Here is an 18,906-nt window from a genome sequence, read left to right on the forward strand (position 1 = left end):
ATTAGCAACTATGTCTATTGGAAAACCCATTCAAAACAGACATTTAGAAAGTGAAGTTTTGTTTGTCCTTCACACAAAGTGGATCAAATACAACAAGAGTCCACTCAATTTCGATTTGTGATATGGTAAACCACATTACTGTTAATATTTTTTTTTATTCTTATATAAGTAGAGTGTATAGAAATTCTGTTTAGCAATGATATATATCTGCTTAATTGCAGATATTCATTCCACTCATTCTGGAGGACCACTTTTTCTGTGCTTGCATAAATTTCATGTCGAAAACCGTTGACTACCTAGACAACAAACCCTTATATGCCAGATCCCGAAAAGCAAAAATGGCAAGAAATGCGGTAAGTTTCTCTACTTACAGTAACAATGTTATACCTTTAAATTTCCATTAATAAATTTGGCAATCATAGTTACAAAGAAACATAGATACGAAAGAATAACGATATTACTTTTTGTGCGAAAAATATCATGGGGAAAATGTTGTTAGAAATGCAAATTGCAAAAGGCTCCAAAGTGGAAAGTTTCCCACTTAAGAATGTGAAATTTAAATGGCAGAGCATTGCAAAAAACGTGGATTGTGGGGTTTTCATGATGATGCACATGGCTTTCTACACGGGAAGGTTTTTGACTCGAGTGGGGATGAACGGAAAAGAATGTTGTACCGTCTTTGAAATATGTGCAATACTTGTTCTTAGCGACTTGAATCAAGTACGAAAAGAGGTGCAAGGAGGATATCAAAATTCAGAATGAAAGGGAACAGCTGAAGGAAAAGCTGCTGCAAAAAAGAAGGCTGGAAGAGAAGAAGGAAAAAAAGGAAGAGGAAAAAACAAAGAAGCCACAGGAAAAACAAAAAGGGGAAGAGCCCAAACAGCCGAGGGTGAAGTCGGTTGCTTACAAGCATTCTCCTAGAGCAATTGGTGAATATGAGGAGATAATATTTAAATTTCATAAAGATGATGTTATGGGATGTTCTCTAGGTGACGGTGAAATTGACGGTGATATATTCCTAGTCTCTCGAATTTATGAGAGCAAATCGAAACTGCTCATTCAAAGACAACTAATCGAGAAGGCACGTTCTTGATTATGCGTTTATGGATGATATCGACTTCCACAAAAGGTAAAATACTTGTTGTTACTTGTGAAAGTGTTACTTGTGACACTTTTTTTACGTAAAAACTGGTTTTTAAACACTTTGTTTATGTTACACTTTGTTTCTGCGAAAACTCTTGAGTAATCGACTCTTATGGTTCTCAGAAATGTGTGAGATCCTGGCTGCGTTTGGAGACAACAGGAGGTTGACAAGAGCTTATATACTCTCACTACGTCCTAGGAGTCACACAAATTAGATGGTGTTTGAATGCTGGTCTCTACTCTTGAATTATGTCGAGAACAAAAAAAAGAGGCACAAGGGCAAAAGGGGCCAACCATACTTTACTTAGGACTAGGTCACATGGTAAGTTGCATCGGTGTTAAATGTCCGCATCGTTCAAGAACATATGATTCTTTTACAAGGGAAATCTAACCCTTACATTTTTTTTTTTTTAAAAACTACGGATGCTCTCTTGGTGTGATGCGGGAGGAGGATAGTGAACAGTCTGATATAAAGAACGAGTTGTTTGAAATTTGGGATAATTTCATCAACGCGAGCAAGGCAAATTACAGACTTGATGCCGAACTTATTTTTATACCTTGTTTGGCTGGCTATCACTACTTCTGTGTGTGTATTAATTTCCTCAACAAAGAGATTAGTGTGATCGACACAATCGTATGCTAATCGGGAGTCTTCATTCACTTACGACATCGCAATGGCGCGTAAGTCCCCCGAGTTGTCGAATTGTATGTTTACGATTTCAGATTTCATTTCATTTCATGTTACGATGAATACGTATCTGTAACGTTATTATGTTGTTTCAGATTATTCTTGTTACACCTATCTTTGTAACATTGTTGATTACACAGATTTCTTAGTTGATAGTAAAAGGAAATTAATGTTCTGTTTCTTACAGGCCGGTTGCATGAGTGACTACCTGGACACAAAGGGCGACGTGAGGGTAACTGAAATGCTCCGCTATCCTGTGGTAAATGTGAAGTTTAAATGGCGTAAACGGGCTTCCGTATTTGAAGAGTCACCTATATCACTATGACAACCGTCTCCAATTTTTTGGGATATGCAAACAAGTCTTCTTTGCTCAACAACACATTTTATCGGCGGGCATGTGCTTCCCAAATTGCTGCATGTTTGCTCATGGTGACATCAACAAAATACGGGCTGAATTGTTGACGCCGTTGAAATCTTCAAAAAATCAAAGAAAACAATCGGCCGAGATATAGCCGCAAGGAGGGAAGCGGCTAGAATGCTCAAAGGGAAGGCAACGGAAGATGAATTGTCAGACAAAGAACCACCGATTGAGAATGAACCGAAGCCACTCAACACCGAAATGCCTGTACTTCGTTTTAAAGTGAAAATCAAGTGATGTACTCTAAAACAATGTTACTTTAACAACGTAATAGTGGATGTCATAGACAGTGGAACATATTTTCGAATATTTTGGAATATATTACAAATAAATTTGTTACTGTAACAATAACTTATTATATGCAGAATTCATTAACTATGTTACTGTAACAGTGTGACAGTTTCAAGAGTGAAAAGAGAAAACATAATTTGACGTTTTGAATTCTTCACACTTGCAGCTGTTATAACTGCACTTCATAGGGAATACGAAACATGGGTTGGATAAGTTTCATGTCTGATTTTGTCTGTTGGAATTCAAAAGTTAACTGTTTGTTTAAAGCATTTAATTTTGAAAACAGTTTTTAAAATGTTAAGTGTTTTTTTTTTAAACAAAAAAAGTCGAGACAAAATGAAAATAATGTTACTGTAACACTGTGATAGTAATAAATGAAAATTATAATAAAAGATTTTGACGCTTAGAATTCTCCACTCTGCAGCATTTATAACTGGACTTAATTATGGGGAACATGCACGTGGTTAACATCAATCATCATTTAAAAACAGTTTTCAAAGCAGTTAATAAAAGTGGTTTTTAAAGCAGTTAATTTTTTTTTTTAAAAATAACTGTTTTGTTTTTCACAATTATCTATAAATAATGTCATTGTAAAAAAGCACAATTATGTTACTTAATGAGACGGTTTTGACGCTTTGAATTCTACAATCTGCAGCAGCTTATCTTTCTAAAAGTTTTGCACTTTGTTCAAAGTGACGTGTTTCAAGGCAGTTATTTTTTTTTTTTTTTTTTTAAAAACTGTTCTGTTTTTTTCAATTATCTATAAATAATCTCATTTTCATTCAACATTTACACTTCATTTTCTAAACAAAAAAAATAAGCCAAGACAAATTCAAAGGTTTTTCATGTCTAATTTTTTTTAAATCTTTTGTAATATTAAAAACCTTGCTCTAATTGAGGGAAAACAGTTTCTGTTTGTTTATAAATAGATTTTGTTTTCTCTAATTTAGGGAAAATAGTTTATTTTTCTGTTTTAATAGGTTTTTTTTTTTTTTTTTTTTTTTTTGTTGCAAAGAAGAGAAAAATGGAACGAATTCAAAGGAAACTAGAAGACACAAAGTTTGAACTGGAAGAAATGACAAGGCATAGAGATTCATTACTTGAGCAGGTTATATCATCTGATAGTAAGGTAATAGAAATGGTGGAACGAGTACAAGTGCTTGAAAATGACTTGAAAAATGCTGAAGCTCATATCAAGTTTCGATGGCGGAAAACAAGTGTATTGGGAAACAATAGAAGAAAATAAGTCAAGAAGTACACTGAAACTGATTTAGACCGTCAATTTCTCCTTGGTGTTACAGCTCTTAGGGAGTCATATGCTAAACTCAACCCTTCGATTAACAGGAAGTGGCCTCTTGTTGTCAAAGCTATTGAAGAGATGGAAGGTTACAGGAATAATCTGAAAAGGGAGTTGCTAGAGGGCGAAAGCGCTTCATTCTCCTCCCGTGAATAAACGACTAAGAAGGGAGTAAAAGATTTAATATTTCCTTTATTTGTTACATTTATTTATGCTTATCGTGACTTATATTTAAGTTAACTATCATTCTTTTTCTAAGTGTTTCGTTTGTAATCAGTGTTTGTAACACTTGTTTTTAATGAATGACATCTTAATTCGGTTAATTGTCCAATTTACTAGTTGAATTGTGGTATATTAAATTGAACAACGATTATGTAACTATGTTTAAAATTGTCAAAAAACGCTCCTAAAACGGGACGGAAAAGGGTTTAGGGTTGGATTAGGAGGCACCTCTTCGCGGTGCCGCCTAATCCAACCCTAAACCCTTTTCCTTAAACAAAGGTTGTTCGTAGTACAACAGTGTTACAGTAAAACCAAAACTAAACCCTAGGGAAGGACGGGTGATACCCTGTCGTGGACGGGATTTAAATTTGGGGAAAAACGCTCCTAAAACGGGACGGAAAGGGTTTAGGGTTGGATTAGGCGGCACCGCTTCGCGGAGCCGCCTAATCCAACCCTAAACCCTTTTCCTTTAAAAATCGTGGTGCGAAAAAACCAAAACTAAACCCTAGGGAAGGACGGGTGATACCCTGTCGTGGACGGGATTTAAATTTGGGGAAAAACGCTCCTAAAACGGGACGGAAAAGGGTTTAGGGTTGGATTAGGCGGCACCGCGAAGCGGAGCCGCCTAATCCAACCCTAAACCCTTTTCCTTAAACAAAGGTTGTTACAGTAAAACCAAAACTAAACCCTAGGGAAGGATGGGTGATACCCTGTCGTGGACGGGATTTAAATTTGAGGAAAAACGCTCCTAAAACGGGACGGAAAAGGGTTTAGGGTTGGATTAGGCGGCACCGCTTCGCGGAGCCGCCTAATCCAACCCTAAACCCTTTTCCTTAAAAAATCGTGGTGAAAAAAAACCAAAACTAAACCCTAGGGAAGGACGGGTGATACCCTGTCGTGGACGGGATTTAAATTTGGGGAAAAACGCTCCTAAAACGGGACGGAAAAGGGTTTAGGGTAGGATTAGGCGGCACACGCGGCGAGCCGCCTAATCCAACCCTAAACCCTTTTCCTTAAACAAAGGTTGTTACAGTAAAACCAAAACTAAACCCTAGGGAAGGACGGGTGATACCCTGTCGTGGACGGGATTTAAATTTGGGGAAAAACGCTCCTAAAACGGGACGGAAAAGGGTTTAGGGTTGGATTAGGCGGCACCGCTTCGCGGAGCCGCCTAATCCAACTCTAAACCCTTTTCCCTTAAAAATCGTGGTGCGAAAAAACCAAAACTAAACCCTTGGGAAGGACGGGTGATACCCTGTCGTGGACGGGATTTAAATTTGGGGAAAAACGCTCCTAAAACGGGACGGAAAAGGGTTTAGGGTTGGATTAGGCGGAGCCGCCTAATCCAACCCTAAACCCTTTTTCTTAAACAAAGGTTGTTCGTAGTACAACAGTGTTACAGTAAAACCAAAACTAAACCCTAGGGAAGGACGGGTGATACCCTGTCGTGGACGGGATTTAAATTTGGGGAAAAACGCTCCTAAAACGGGACGGAAAAGGGTTTAGGGTAGGATTAGGCGGCACCGCGAAGCGGAGCCGCCTAATCCAACCCTAAACCCTTTTCCTTAAACAAAGGTTGTTACAAAGAAAACCAAAACTAAACCCTAGGAAAGGACGGGTGATACCTGTCGTGGACGGGATTTAAATTTGGGGAAAAACGCTCCTAAAACGGGACGGAAAAGGGTTTAGGGTTGGATTAGGCGGCACCGCTTCGCAGAGCCGCCTAATCCAACCCTAAACCCTTTTCCTTTAAAAATCGTGGTGCGAAAAAACCAAAACTAAACCCTAGGGAAGGACGGGTGATACCTGTCGTGGACGGGATTTAAATTTGGGGAAAAACGCTCCTAAAACGGGACGGAAAAGGGTTTAGGGTTGGATTAAGCGGTGCACGCTTCATGCGGAGCCGTCTAATCCAACCCTAAACCCTTTTCCTTTAAAAATCGTGGTGGAAAAAAACCAAAACTAAACCCTAGGGAAGGACGGGTGATACACTGTCGTGGACGGGATTTAAATTTGGGGAAAAACGCTCCTAAAACGGGACGGAAAAGGGTTTAGGGTTGGATTAGGCGGAACGCCGCGAGCCGCCTAATCCAACCCTAAACCCTTTTCCTTAAACAAAGGTTGTTCGTAGTACAACAGTGTTACAGTAAAACCAAAACTAAACCCTAGGGAAGGATGGGTGATACCCTGTCGTGGACGGGATTTAAATTTGAGGAAAAACGCTCCTAAAACGGGACGGAAAAGGGTTTAGGGTTGGATTAGGCGGCACCGCTTCGCGGAGCCGCCTAATCCAACCCTAAACCCTTTTCCTTTAAAAATCGTGGTGCGAAAAAACCAAAACTAAACCCTAGGGAAGGACGGGTGATACCCTGTCGTGGACGAGATTTAAATTTGGGGAAAAACGCTCCTAAAACGGGACGGAAAAGGGTTTAGGGTAGGATTAGGCGGCACCGCGAAGCGGAGCCGCCTAATCCAACCCTAAACCCTTTTCCTTAAACAAAGGTTGTTACAGTAAAACCAAAACTAAACCCTAGGGAAGGACGGGTGATACCACATCGTGGACGGGATTTAAATTTGGGGAAAAACGCTCCTAAAGCGGGACGGAAAAGGGTTTAGGGTTGGATTAGGCGGCACGCCGCGGAGCCGCCTAATCCAACTCTAAACCCTTTTCCCTTAAAAATCGTGGTGCGAAAAAACCAAAACTAAACCCTTGGGAAGGACGGGTGATACCCTGTCGTGGACGGGATTTAAATTTGGGGAAAAACGCTCCTAAAACGGGACGGAAAAGGGTTTAGGGTTGGATTAGGCGGCACGCTTCGCGAGCCGCCTAATCCAACCCTAAACCCTTTTTCTTAAACAAAGGTTGTTCGTAGTACAACAAGAAAGTTACAAGAAAAAACCAAAACTAAACCCTAGGGAAGGACGGGTGATACCCTGTCGTGGACGGGATTTAAATTTGGGGAAAAACGCTCCTAAAGCGGGACGGAAAAGGGTTTAGGGTAGGATTAGGCGGCACCGCGGCGAGCCGCCTAATCCAACCCTAAACCCTTTCCTTAAACAAAGGTTGTTACAAAGAAAAACCAAAACTAAACCCTAGGAAAGGACGGGTGATACCTCGTGGGACGGGATTTAAATTTGGGGAAAAACGCTCCTAAAACGGGACGGAAAAGGGTTTAGGGTTGGATTAGGCGGCACCGCTTCGCGGAGCCGCCTAATCCAACCCTAAACCCTTTTCCTTTAAAAATCGTGGTGCGAAAAAACCAAAACTAAACCCTAGGGAAGGACGGGTGATACCCTGTCGTGGACGGGATTTAAATTTGGGGAAAAACGCTCCTAAAACGGGACGGAAAAGGGTTTAGGGTTGGATTAGGCGGTACCGCTTCGCGGAGCCGTCTAATCCAACCCTAAACCCTTTTCCTTTAAAAATCGTGGTGCGAAAAAACCAAAACCAAACCCTAGGGAAGGACGGGTGATACCCTGTCGTGGACGGGATTTAAATTTGGGGAAAAACGCTCCTAAAACGGGACGGAAAAGGGTTTAGGGTTGGATTAGGCGGAACCGCTTCGCGGAGCCGCCTAATCCAACCCTAAACCCTTTTCCTTAAACAAAGGTTGTTCGTAGTACAACAGTGTTACAGTAAAACCAAAACTAAACCCTAGGGAAGGACGGGTGATACCCTGGCGTAGACGGGATTTAAATTTGGGGAAAACGCTCCTAAAACGGGACGGAAAAGGGTTTAGGGTTGGATTAGGCGGAACCGCTTCGCGGAGCCGCCTAATCCAACCCTAAACCCTTTTCCTTAAACAAAGGTTTTTCGTAGTACAACAGTGTTACAGTAAAACCAAAACTAAACCCTAGGGAAGGACGGGTGTTACCCTATCGTGGACGGGATTTAAATTTGGGGAAAAACGCTCCTAAAACCGGACGGAAAAGGGTTTAGGGTTGGATTAGGCGGCACCGCTTCGCGGAGCCGCCTAATCCAACCCTAAACCCTTTTCCTTAAACAAAACAAATCGTATAACAAATTGTATAATATCATTCAAAACTTAGGAAATATGCTCCTAAATCGGGACGGAAAATGGTCCTAAAACAATATGTATTCTTTGTATAAAATGTTGTAAGTCTTTGTATAAAATGTTAACTATGATGTAGGAAAATCGAATGACTTTTTATCTTGTGACATGTTATTGCCACAAAGAAGACACAATTCTACTTTTTATTTTTACTTGTGACATATTATTGTCACAAAGAACACAAAATCCTACTAATTATTGCTAAGGTCACAATGTTACTTTGTAACATCATAACAAAGATATCAAACTTTATTCTTTTTAGTTTGCTTTCTCGGCAGCTTACATCAGCTATGCGAAGAGGGCATGTTCTCCTGTCGTGGGTAACTCTTTCTTTGCAGTATGCACATAGCCTCTTTGGCTTGGCTGCTTTTTCAATGGCCTGTTGTTTAGCCGACTTCAATCTTTTTCCACCGCCCTTGTTGCGTGCTTGTTCGGAGGGTGGATAGTGACTTCGAGACGAGCGAGCTGCAGCCAACAACATCTCCATCTCTTGGTCTTTTGTAAGCGGTTCAATACATAACTTCGCCGAACTCAACTAGGAGGGATGCTAACTCTTCCGTGTGTTCAACAGGTAAAGTTTTGAGAACACCAACTATCCGACGGAACTCGACCATACGTTGCACAAATGACTCATTATCGACGTAGCCATATATGAATCCTCAATGACATTCCCATTCGAATCAAGCACGGAAGTAAAACAAAGAGTTACTTTGTTTATCATGGTGACAATGTTACTTTGTAAGAAATTATGGTTACAATGTTATCTTGTAAAACAATTCAGTAACAAGTCAAAAATCATCATTTGTAATAATGTTTTCGAATCAAACTTGTTCGCTGCGTGTGTGTTATTTAGCCAACGATCTACAATGTACTTGCTTGGTATTCGCCCAATTTCTTTGCCCTTGTACACCCACAAAATATGCCTGCAGAGTAATCCAATTCTTTCGAACAGTTTACACTCGCATACTGCATCTGTGCTTCTAAGGTCCAACCTCACCTTAAAAATTGCATCTGTCTCAAAGATCGATTACATGAATTATGCGCACATGCTCCTCCTTCTCAAAGTCATCAACACCACATGAATCGGCCGCCATTACTTCTTCTTGGAACACCTTGAACACAGCATGTGTGTATATAATAGCGCCATGCTTTTCTATAGGTAATTCTGTCTTAAGCTCAGGGAATGAGTGGTCGCTGTTATAATCATCGCACCTTCGTGTATAGCGCTGCTGGTCCATAGCAGTTTGGAACCTGGTTTTAATGCAACAAGGATTCGGCAACAAATTATTTATGTAACAATGAAACAATGGTACTGTAACATACACTGTTCCCGGGTACTGTAAGGAATGAAAAAGAGTTGTTTACCTCATCCAAAATTCGACCAGTGTACCAAAGTGATTCTCATAGCGCTTGAAAAACGAATTTGTACTTTCTGATCGCTGTGTTGTTCTTAATATGCAGCCCAAGGCAAGGTCACGATGGTAGGCAGGAATCCAATGGTGTCTGTCGTCGAACATTGTAGTCAACCAATCATTATCTTCCAGCTCGAAATCTGAAATGACCTTCTGCCACTTCTCTTCGAACTCCGACGGCTCCATATCAGGGTCCCAAACAACAGCGTTGAAGCGAGCAAGGAAGTCCGTGTCTCTGCAGAGTGCTGAACCAACTTTGTCCGTGATCTTTTGTGTAATATGCCACATACAATAACGATGCCTAGCTGTCTTGAAAACGAAGGAAAGCCTTGTTGTATGTCAGGCATAATGAAACAGCAAGTCAGAACGTGATATTGACCAGTGATAGGGAAAGAGCAAGTGAGTAAATTATATGTTAGTAATTTAGTTACAGTGACATTGTTATTGAATAACCTTGTAAAAGAGGAAGAGATGGAACAGTGGTAGTTGGAGTCAGAAAGTTGGGGTACAATAATCTTAAGTAAGTCTCGTTGATAACATTGTCACACTATTACCTTCTTTATGCCAGGGCATTGATCCGTGATCATGAATCGTGGCTCTTTTTGTCCCATGGCGGTCAAGAAATGCTTTGAAAGGTCCATTGGAAGGAGATGTCATCCTCGTGTAACGAGACAACCGCAAAAACAACACCGACTTTCTGTGGTGATTAACACCTGTGAATGGTGTAAAAACCATATCATACTTGTTGGTTCCGTAAGTAGGGTCGAAGCTAACAAAGATCCCCAAAGAATGAGTAGTTTCTAATACATGTAGCATCAGCCCAAAAGAACTTTGTTAGACGGTTTTGTGGATCAACATCATAGGCGAAGTAGAACTGGGGTTGGGTTGCTTTGAGTTTCTCGAGTCGATCGATGAAAAGGTCAGCATCTCTTAACCCAATGTAGCACTTGATATCTCTTTGAAAGTTCTTAAAATCTATCAATGTAGCACCGATATTTTCATACCCATTGACAAGTTCCTTAACCTGTCTAAAGGTCAATCGAGCGCCAATATTCAACTTGGAGTTGTCCAAGATAAGCGTCTTCTAGAACATATCAAGGGATCGTGAAATCTTATCGAGATCTCTGTTACAGACAGAGGTGAGACGATGATTGTGGACTTCAGAAAACTCGTCAATCATAGCTGGGCCATCAAGTCCATGTAGAAGGGCAAATCTGACGTATGCTCGGCATCCAATTCTTGTGATTTTAACTCGCCGTGTAACTGTACTAGCTGTGGACGAACAATTACCCATATTCTCATCATCCTTGGTTCTGGGACGCTGTTTCGGTTTAGATTCCCTGAACCCTTGACGGTTGCAGACTACGAATTTTTGGTGTGCAACACCACCTCGTAGTGTTTTCGTACTGTGCTTCCGAGGGGTAAATCCGCATGCCCGAGCATAAACCTCGTAGAACTTGATTCCAGCCTCAAGGGAGGCGAAAACTGCACCAATGGTAGGTCTAAACTTGTGCTCAACCACACGCATCCAGCGCTCACCTCCATTAGGCGTGTGAGACAGAACAAGCTGATTATTTGGTTGAGGATTGGGTTGCTCTTGGACAATTGGCGTAGAATGGGGTTGAGTGACAGAACTTGAGTCTGTAATACAAAAAGGAAAATACGAGTATTAGTGACCTGAAATACAACGGTGGTATTACAAAGAGTAACATTGTTACAGTAATAAAAGAGGACATCCAGAAGTGGTACAGCATATGTTATATGTGAAATGGAAAATGAATATATGTGATTGTGTTATAGTAACATTGATATTGTAACAAGCCGAGCACTGTAAGCATTGACACAGAGAACAGAATATACGAGATAAATGGGACAGAATATACAAAACAGGAAAAGAGGTCAAATATAATGAAATTCGACCGAATTTGAAATGGAAAATGAATATATGTGATTGTGTTACAAGAACATTGATATTGTAACAAGTGAGCACTGTAAGCATTGACATGACAAACAGAAATATACAGGCAATGGGGACAGAATATACAAAACAGGAAAAGAGGTCAAATATAATGAAATTTGACCGAATTTGAACGTGGAAATCAACAAAGACGAGGATATTTGACCTAATATTTAAGAGAAAAGCAAGTAAGAGTATAATCAAAGGAAAGCAGACCGTAAATTGAAGTATAAGTGAACGAATTTCATTAAAATTGAAGCAAACATAAAATCGATTAACCTAAAAAACTGAAAAGCAACAGAATAAAGACAAATATAATCAAAATTGACGGAATGTAACGATAAAGCAACTAATGAATGTTACAGTAACAGTGAGACTGCTACAATGTGGTGACATTAGCATTGACAAAACAGAATGAATATTCACACAAAGGTGGAACAGAGAGAAGAGTTGAAAAGCAAAGGAGTGTTGAAAATGTTTTGCAAAATTAATATCAGTAGTAGCAAACGTATTGCTAATTTCAACGGGAAAACTAAGGACGATTTTAATCTACGGAAAGAATAAAGCAAATTTGCAGAGAAAGACGATTACAAATCAAATTCGCTCGAATTTGACGGATAACAACACCGATGATAATGAAAGCAAAGGATAAAGCGAAATTCCAAATTCAAGAAAGAAAACAACGATTATAATCAAATCCGATCTAATTTGACAGAGAAAACTAGGACGATTAGAAGCAAAGCAAAGGAAAAAGCGAATTTGCAGCAAAAACATAGATTATAATCAAATTCGATCAAATATGACGGAAAACAACAACGATTATCATGAAAGCAAAGGATAAAGCGAAATTGCAAATTCAAGAGAGAAAACAACGATTCTAATCAAATTTGACAGGAAAAACAATAACGATTATAATCAAAGAAAAGGATTACTGCGCGCAAAACTATTTTCAAAAGAATCGGCATCCATATGAGTATCAACCATCAAGCAAAAACTGAGAACGATTGAACTGTAGAAATAATTGAATGATGAATTGAAAAGTAAAATTATTTGTGTATATTTTTTGCTGGATTTGTTTTATGCGAGAACGAAGAAAAACAGAGGGAAATTCGTAGAGAGAGAAAAAGTGTGAATGAAGAGAGAGAAAGTGAAACAGAATTGTAAGGTTAGCAAACAAATCGAGCCTTATATAGTCTAATTATAATTTTTGAGATTTAATCTCAGCCGTTGATTAGGAGTAGATCTAATGGCTGAGATTAAGATGCTAGACTCACCTAAGATACCTAGACTCACTTGATGCAATTTATATATATATATATATATATATATATATATATATATATATTGAGCAGGTATATTTTGTGTATCTGGACTCTTGAATATTTTTTTGTTACCAACTTTAGGGTGTACACGAGCTGTACTTGAAGATTCAAAGGAATGTTGTGGCCTTCTATTCCTGGTATGTGGATGCAGCTGCAATGATTAAGAATTTAACAACAGATGCTACTTCTTCAACTGGTTTTGTTCCGTCACAAGCGACGCAAGCTTTTTTTGAAGGTGCAAAGGTGAAGGAATATGTTGAAGAAGTTGGAAATTTAGCTTCCCAAATGAAGAAATCTAATGATAACGCTCCCTCATTGTCAGATGTTGGGAAGGTGGCCAAGAAAAAAACAAAGGCAAGCAAGAAAAAAAAGACCAAGGTTCCAAAGTTCGAGTTTACGCATACTGTAGAGGTTGTATCACTTGCAGAAGATTCAGATTTGGGTGATAAAGCAGGTGATGCGGCGATGTCACAGGTAATGGAGACCGTTGATTTCTACAACACCGCTGAACTTAACGAAGCCTGTCGACGAGAGGAAGAGGAATGTGGGCTAGATTTAACCGACGACTTGTCTCAATTAACGGATCGGCAGATTCTAGAGAGAATTTATAGCCCGGATGAAGTTCAAGAAGCTTACACGAAGCCCTCATTGAACGAGGAGCAGGAAAGTTTGGGAGGGGAAGTGCCAGTTACTAGTGGTGCCACTAAGAAAGCTGAACATGTTGTTGAGAAGGGTAATTCAGAAGCAACGAATAAGGTGGATGCGGATGTAGTAGTTCAGTCAACTGAAGATGATTCATCTTCAGTTCACCTAAACTTTATTTCGACTGTTGATATTGAGAACGCGCTGCAAGGTTTGACAGATATTGGTGATGGTGAAGGGGCAGAGGGCTGCGCACAGAGAGGTCAGGATGAGTTTGTGCAAGGTATGGATATGGAGCTGGCTCAAGAACAGGGGCCTGTTACTGGTGAAGGGGAAGTGTCTTATTCAAAAGTAGCGAACAAGGTGGATGTGGATGTGGCAGTCCCGTCAATTGAAGATGGTTAATCTTCATTTCAGTTGAAATTTATAGCGACATCTGATATTGATAACGCGCTGCGAAGGTTGTCAGATAGCGGTGACGGTGAAGTGGCACAGGGTGGTGCACCGAGAGACCAGGACGAGGCTGTGCAAGGCATTGATATGGAGCCGCCTCAAGATCAGGGGCTCTGCCGTGGGCCCGCATCACTGGTGGTTGGACTAGTGCCTGGCGAGGCTGTGGATGTTAGCGGTGCACCGAGAGACCAGGACGAGGCTATGCAGGGCATGGATATGGAGCCGCCTCAAGATCAGGGGCCCTGCCGTTGGCCTGAATCACTGGTGGTTGGACTAGTGCCTGGCGAGGCTGTGGATGTCAGCGGTGCACCGGGAGCGGAACAGCCCGTTGACCGACCCCAATTTAGTGGTACGAAAGTACCGGATGTTGAGTCGGGCGTTGTTTCGACCACAGACCGTGAAGATGCATCTCAAGAAGGGTCAGAGAGTGGCAGTGGCATGGTCAACGAGCAAGGTGAACGCCCTACTGCACAATCCGCTTGTCCCGGTTCATTTCAGAATGATGACAAGCCCATGGATGTTGTAGAGGGAGCAGATAAGGTGGTTGTTGAAGCACCCTCCTCCGAGTTTATAAAAGTTCAAGGTAAAGATGGGTTATTGATTTGAAGTTTGAACCTTTGAAAAGATTGGGATTACTATGTGTTATGTGGATCTTGAGAATTGACTTGATTCCTTGTTTTCAGGTAAAGCAGATCAATCTTAGGGATATCTTACTTTTTCCTTGACAGATGGTCCTGAATACCATCTCTCACAGGTAGTTAATCAAACCTTTATTGGTACACGTGAACATTTATAAGAGACAGTTTCATACATGAGAATTTGGGTTGGTCTGTATTTAAGACCGTCTTATACAATACTCAGACTGAGACTCAGTAGTCGATATATGGTCAGGTCAAAGTTTGATTGTAAAGTTAAATTTATGATCTGGTTTAATTGCATTTGACTACTTTTGACAATTGCTTCAGTCTTTAAGCTCTATCAATGGTTGTCTTCTCATTTCTTTTGCATTCTAGCTGTAATTTTTGCATGTCAAATCTAAAATGTTTCTCATTGAGATTTATATTTTTATGCTTCCTATTGAGGGTACGTAATTATTTCCTTGTAATCTTTATATTATTTGTATGTATCTTTTATTATATTGTTACCTTAGGTTTAGGATTGTTAATATCCTTTAGTTATTTAGTTTCCTAGTTTAATGCATTAGGATTTTCAATGTATATTATATAAACTCTTGTATCCTCTTGTTTTCTAATCAAGTAAATCATTCATACGTATTCTATTCTCTATATGGTATCGAGTCATCAATCATCTCTCACAAAATTTTTTCGTCCCAACCTTCCTCATGTCGGCCTCCACAACCACCCTCCCAAACCCCTTCGAACCTCTCACTCCCTTCATTGTCATCAACCTCCATCAATGTATCAAATTAACCACACAAACATATCGTTCTTGGACTACTCAACTCACTGACTTTCTTCTCGGCTTTGATTTGCTAAAATTCATGGACGGCTCGCATCCATGTCTTCCTTCCACCAAAACTGATGCAGAAAAGAAAGAAGTATCGAACCCGGCTTATCACACTTGGGTTCGTCAAGACAGGCTTCTCAAGGGTGCTATTCTTGGCACAATTGACCCTTCCATAACTCCTCTTCTTCTTGAAGACAAGACCTCTCATGCCGTGTGGACTACACTCAAAACCACATTTGGCAACCCGTCTCGCAGTCATATTCTTCAAATCAAGGATCGACTCAAGTCGATATCTAAAGGTGACAAATCTGCCACGACCTATATGCAAGAAATTCGCACTTGTACGAATGAATTAGCTCACTTGGGTAAGCCAATGGATGCTGAAGATATCATTGCTCAGGTAATTGACGGTCTTGAATATGTCAAATATAAAGCAGTAATCGATGCGGTACGTGCTCGCGACACTCTTATTTCCTTTGACGCTTTACATGAGAAATTGTTGCATCATGACTTGACCTATAAACCCGAAACCCCTTCCCCACAACTCCCTGCCTCTGTTCACTATGCCTCACAATGGTGCCATAAGTCAGGTCACTTCGTTGAAATATATCGTGATTTTAAACGCCGCTTTCCCACCATCCAATTTCCCCCCATGCCTCGTTATAATACTCAACCCCAAGCTCACACTGCCACCGCTGCCACCTCCACTGACCGTAACACTTACCTGCTTGACAGTGGTGCTACGCACCACATAACCAATGACCTAACCAACCTTGCTCTCCACAACCCCTATGATGGTGCCGATGATCTGATTATTGGAGACGGGTCCTCACTTTCAATCAACAATATAGGTTCTTTTTCTTACTCTTACCCTTTTTCTATTCCTTTACGTTTTAATGATGTCCTACATGTCCCTAACATCTCTCGAAACATTATTTCAATTCCTAAACTTTGTTCCGACAATAATGCTATTGCTCTTTTCTCACCTTCTTCCTGTCTTATAAAGGATATTCGAACCGGGACACTCCTTCTTCAAGCAACAAAACGGAACAGACTGTTTGAATGGCCCCCCTGCTCTCCTTCCCCGCAAGCTCACGCCAGCACCACTACTTCTCTCGAGCTATGGCATCACCGCCTTGGCCACCCGTCACTCAAAGTTTTTCATAATCTTAGTCGTCTAGCTAATTTTTCCCTCATAAATTCTAAGTTTGATTCATGTAATGCGTGTGCTATCAATAAGAGCCATAAGCTCCCCTTTTCCATTTCAACTTTACATTCTACTGCTCCTTTACAAATTATTTTCTCGGATGTATGGACTTCGCCAGTTTTATCATATGACTCATTCAAATATTATGTCATCTTTGTCGATCATTTTACTAAATACATTTGGTTATATCCTCTAAAACGCAAGTCCGACACCGAAGCTACCTTCATTCGCTTCAAATCTCTCGTTGAAAAGTACTTTAATCGTCCTATAATTCAACTATATTCAGACAATGGGGGTGAATATATAAAATTGACCCCGACTTTAGGTGCCAATAGAATTGGCCATCTCACTTCCCCTCCTCACACTCCTGAACACAACGGTTATGCCGAACGACGACATCGGTATATCGTTGAGACAGGACTTGCTCTCCTCTCTTACGGTCACTTATCACTACGGCTACTTATTTAATTAACCGAATGCCTACACCTACTCTCAATAATATATCTCCCTTCTTCAAACTCTTTAACACTCAACCCAACTACACTAAATTACGGAGCTTTGGATGCTTATGCTATCCATGGCTTCGCCCGTATACGTCGCAAAAACTCGACCCGCGTTCCATCCCATGTATTTTCGTAGGCTATTTCCCATCCCAAAGCGTGTATCACTGTTTGGATCCCACTACAAATCGCCTATACACTTCTCGACATGTTCAATTCGTCGAAAACAAATTCCCTTATTCCTCTCTCACCTCCTCGAGCTCAAGTCCCTTACCATCACCGTCCCAATGGTGCGATTTATCTCTCACTGTCCTTACACCTACTACTCCTCCACCGTCCACTTCCCCTGCCTCTCCTCCTGCTTCACCTCACTCTCCTCCTTCTCCCGTGTCCTCCTCATCCTCTGCTGCCAGTACCCCCTCCACACCCTCAACATCCCCGTCCCCTCAACCTCCTCCTGATACATGCAACTCCACACAGTCCGCCGCAACTACTGAACAGCCTCCCACCACCCCTGCTCCCACTAGAACAGTGGTCACTCGTCTCACAAATAATATCGTCAAGCCCAATCCCAAATACGCAAAAATCGCCACTGTCCAATCTTCATCCCACGCTCTTCCTACCACGGTAAAGCAGGCTCTTCTCGACCCCCGTTGGCGTGCCGCAATGGAGGACGAATTTCGAGCTCTTACAAAAAACGAGACATGGTCTCTTGTTCCCTCTCAACCTCACTTCAACACCATTGGTTGCAAGTGGGTGTTTCGAATAAAATACAAACCCGATAACACTGTTGATAAGTACAAGGCACGACTCGTTGCGAAGGGTTTTCATCAACGACCGGGCCTTGACTATACTGCCACGTACAGTCCCGTAGTAAAGCCTGCCACCATCCGTCTCATTCTCTCTCTCGCCCTTACTAACTCCTGGTCTCTCCGTCATCTTGATGTAAACAATGCCTTTCTTCAAGGCTCTCTCGCTGACACCGTCTATATGTCTCAACCACCCGACTTTCTTAACACTTCTACTCCATCTCATGTATGTAAACTTCGCAAAGCCATCTATGGTCTCAAACAAGCTCCTCGTGCGTGGTTTAATGAACTCCGCACTTATCTTCTCTCTTACGGCTTCATCAACTTCATATCCGACCCCTCTCTGTTTTACCTCACTCGTTCTTCCCATTCTCTTTACCTCCTAGTCTATGTCGATGATATAATTGTCACCGGTTCCTCTTCTACTCATCTTACAGCCTTCCTTTCTAACATTCATGCCCGCTTCTCCTTAAAGGATCTCGGCCCACTGTCATACTTTCTCGGCATCGAAGTTACCCCCAACCAACACGGCCTTCTCCTCACTCAAACCAAGTACGTAACTGACCTCCTCACCCGTTACAACCTTATTGATTCGAAGCCTACACCCACCCCTCCTTGCCACTGACGGGCCTATAATCCCCAATCACACTGAATATAGAGCTATTTTGGGGTCGCTACAGTACCTTGCCCTTACCAGACCCGACATAGCATTCCCTGTCAATCGTCTTGCACAATTTCTTCAAGCTCCTAAAGAGTGTCATTGGTCTGTCCTTAAACGCTTACTACGTTATCTCAATGGCACCCGTGATCTTGGTCTTCAACTTCATTGTCGTTCCCCCATGTCCCTCCACGCCTTTTGTGATGCAGATTGGGCGGGTGACAAGGACAATTCTATCTCAACAACGGGTTTCATTGTGTATATTGGTCGTAACCCTATCTCTTGGGTCTCTCGAAAACAAAAGGCCGTTGCTCGTTCATCCACTGAAATGGAGTTTCGCGCTGTTG

The 18,906-nt window shown here is 41.2% G+C and overlaps 1 protein-coding gene across 1 annotated transcript; it reads right to left on the reverse strand.

Moving 5' to 3' along the window:
* Positions 1 to 8,977: 8,977 nt before the first annotated feature.
* Positions 8,978 to 9,841, reverse strand: LOC141641391 (protein FAR-RED IMPAIRED RESPONSE 1-like). Its single transcript, XM_074450054.1, has 3 exons — positions 9,498 to 9,841; positions 9,164 to 9,383; positions 8,978 to 9,055 (listed from the first exon to the last, which is right to left on the reverse strand). Exons 1-3 carry the CDS (start codon positions 9,830 to 9,832, stop codon positions 8,978 to 8,980), a joined length of 633 nt encoding a protein of 210 aa, XP_074306155.1. The 5' UTR covers positions 9,833 to 9,841.
* Positions 9,842 to 18,906: the final 9,065 nt, after the last annotated feature.

The sequence above is a fragment of the Silene latifolia genome, chromosome 2 (genome assembly GCF_048544455.1).
Source record: "Silene latifolia isolate original U9 population chromosome 2, ASM4854445v1, whole genome shotgun sequence".
In the NCBI taxonomy this organism is placed as follows: Eukaryota; Viridiplantae; Streptophyta; class Magnoliopsida; order Caryophyllales; family Caryophyllaceae; genus Silene; species Silene latifolia.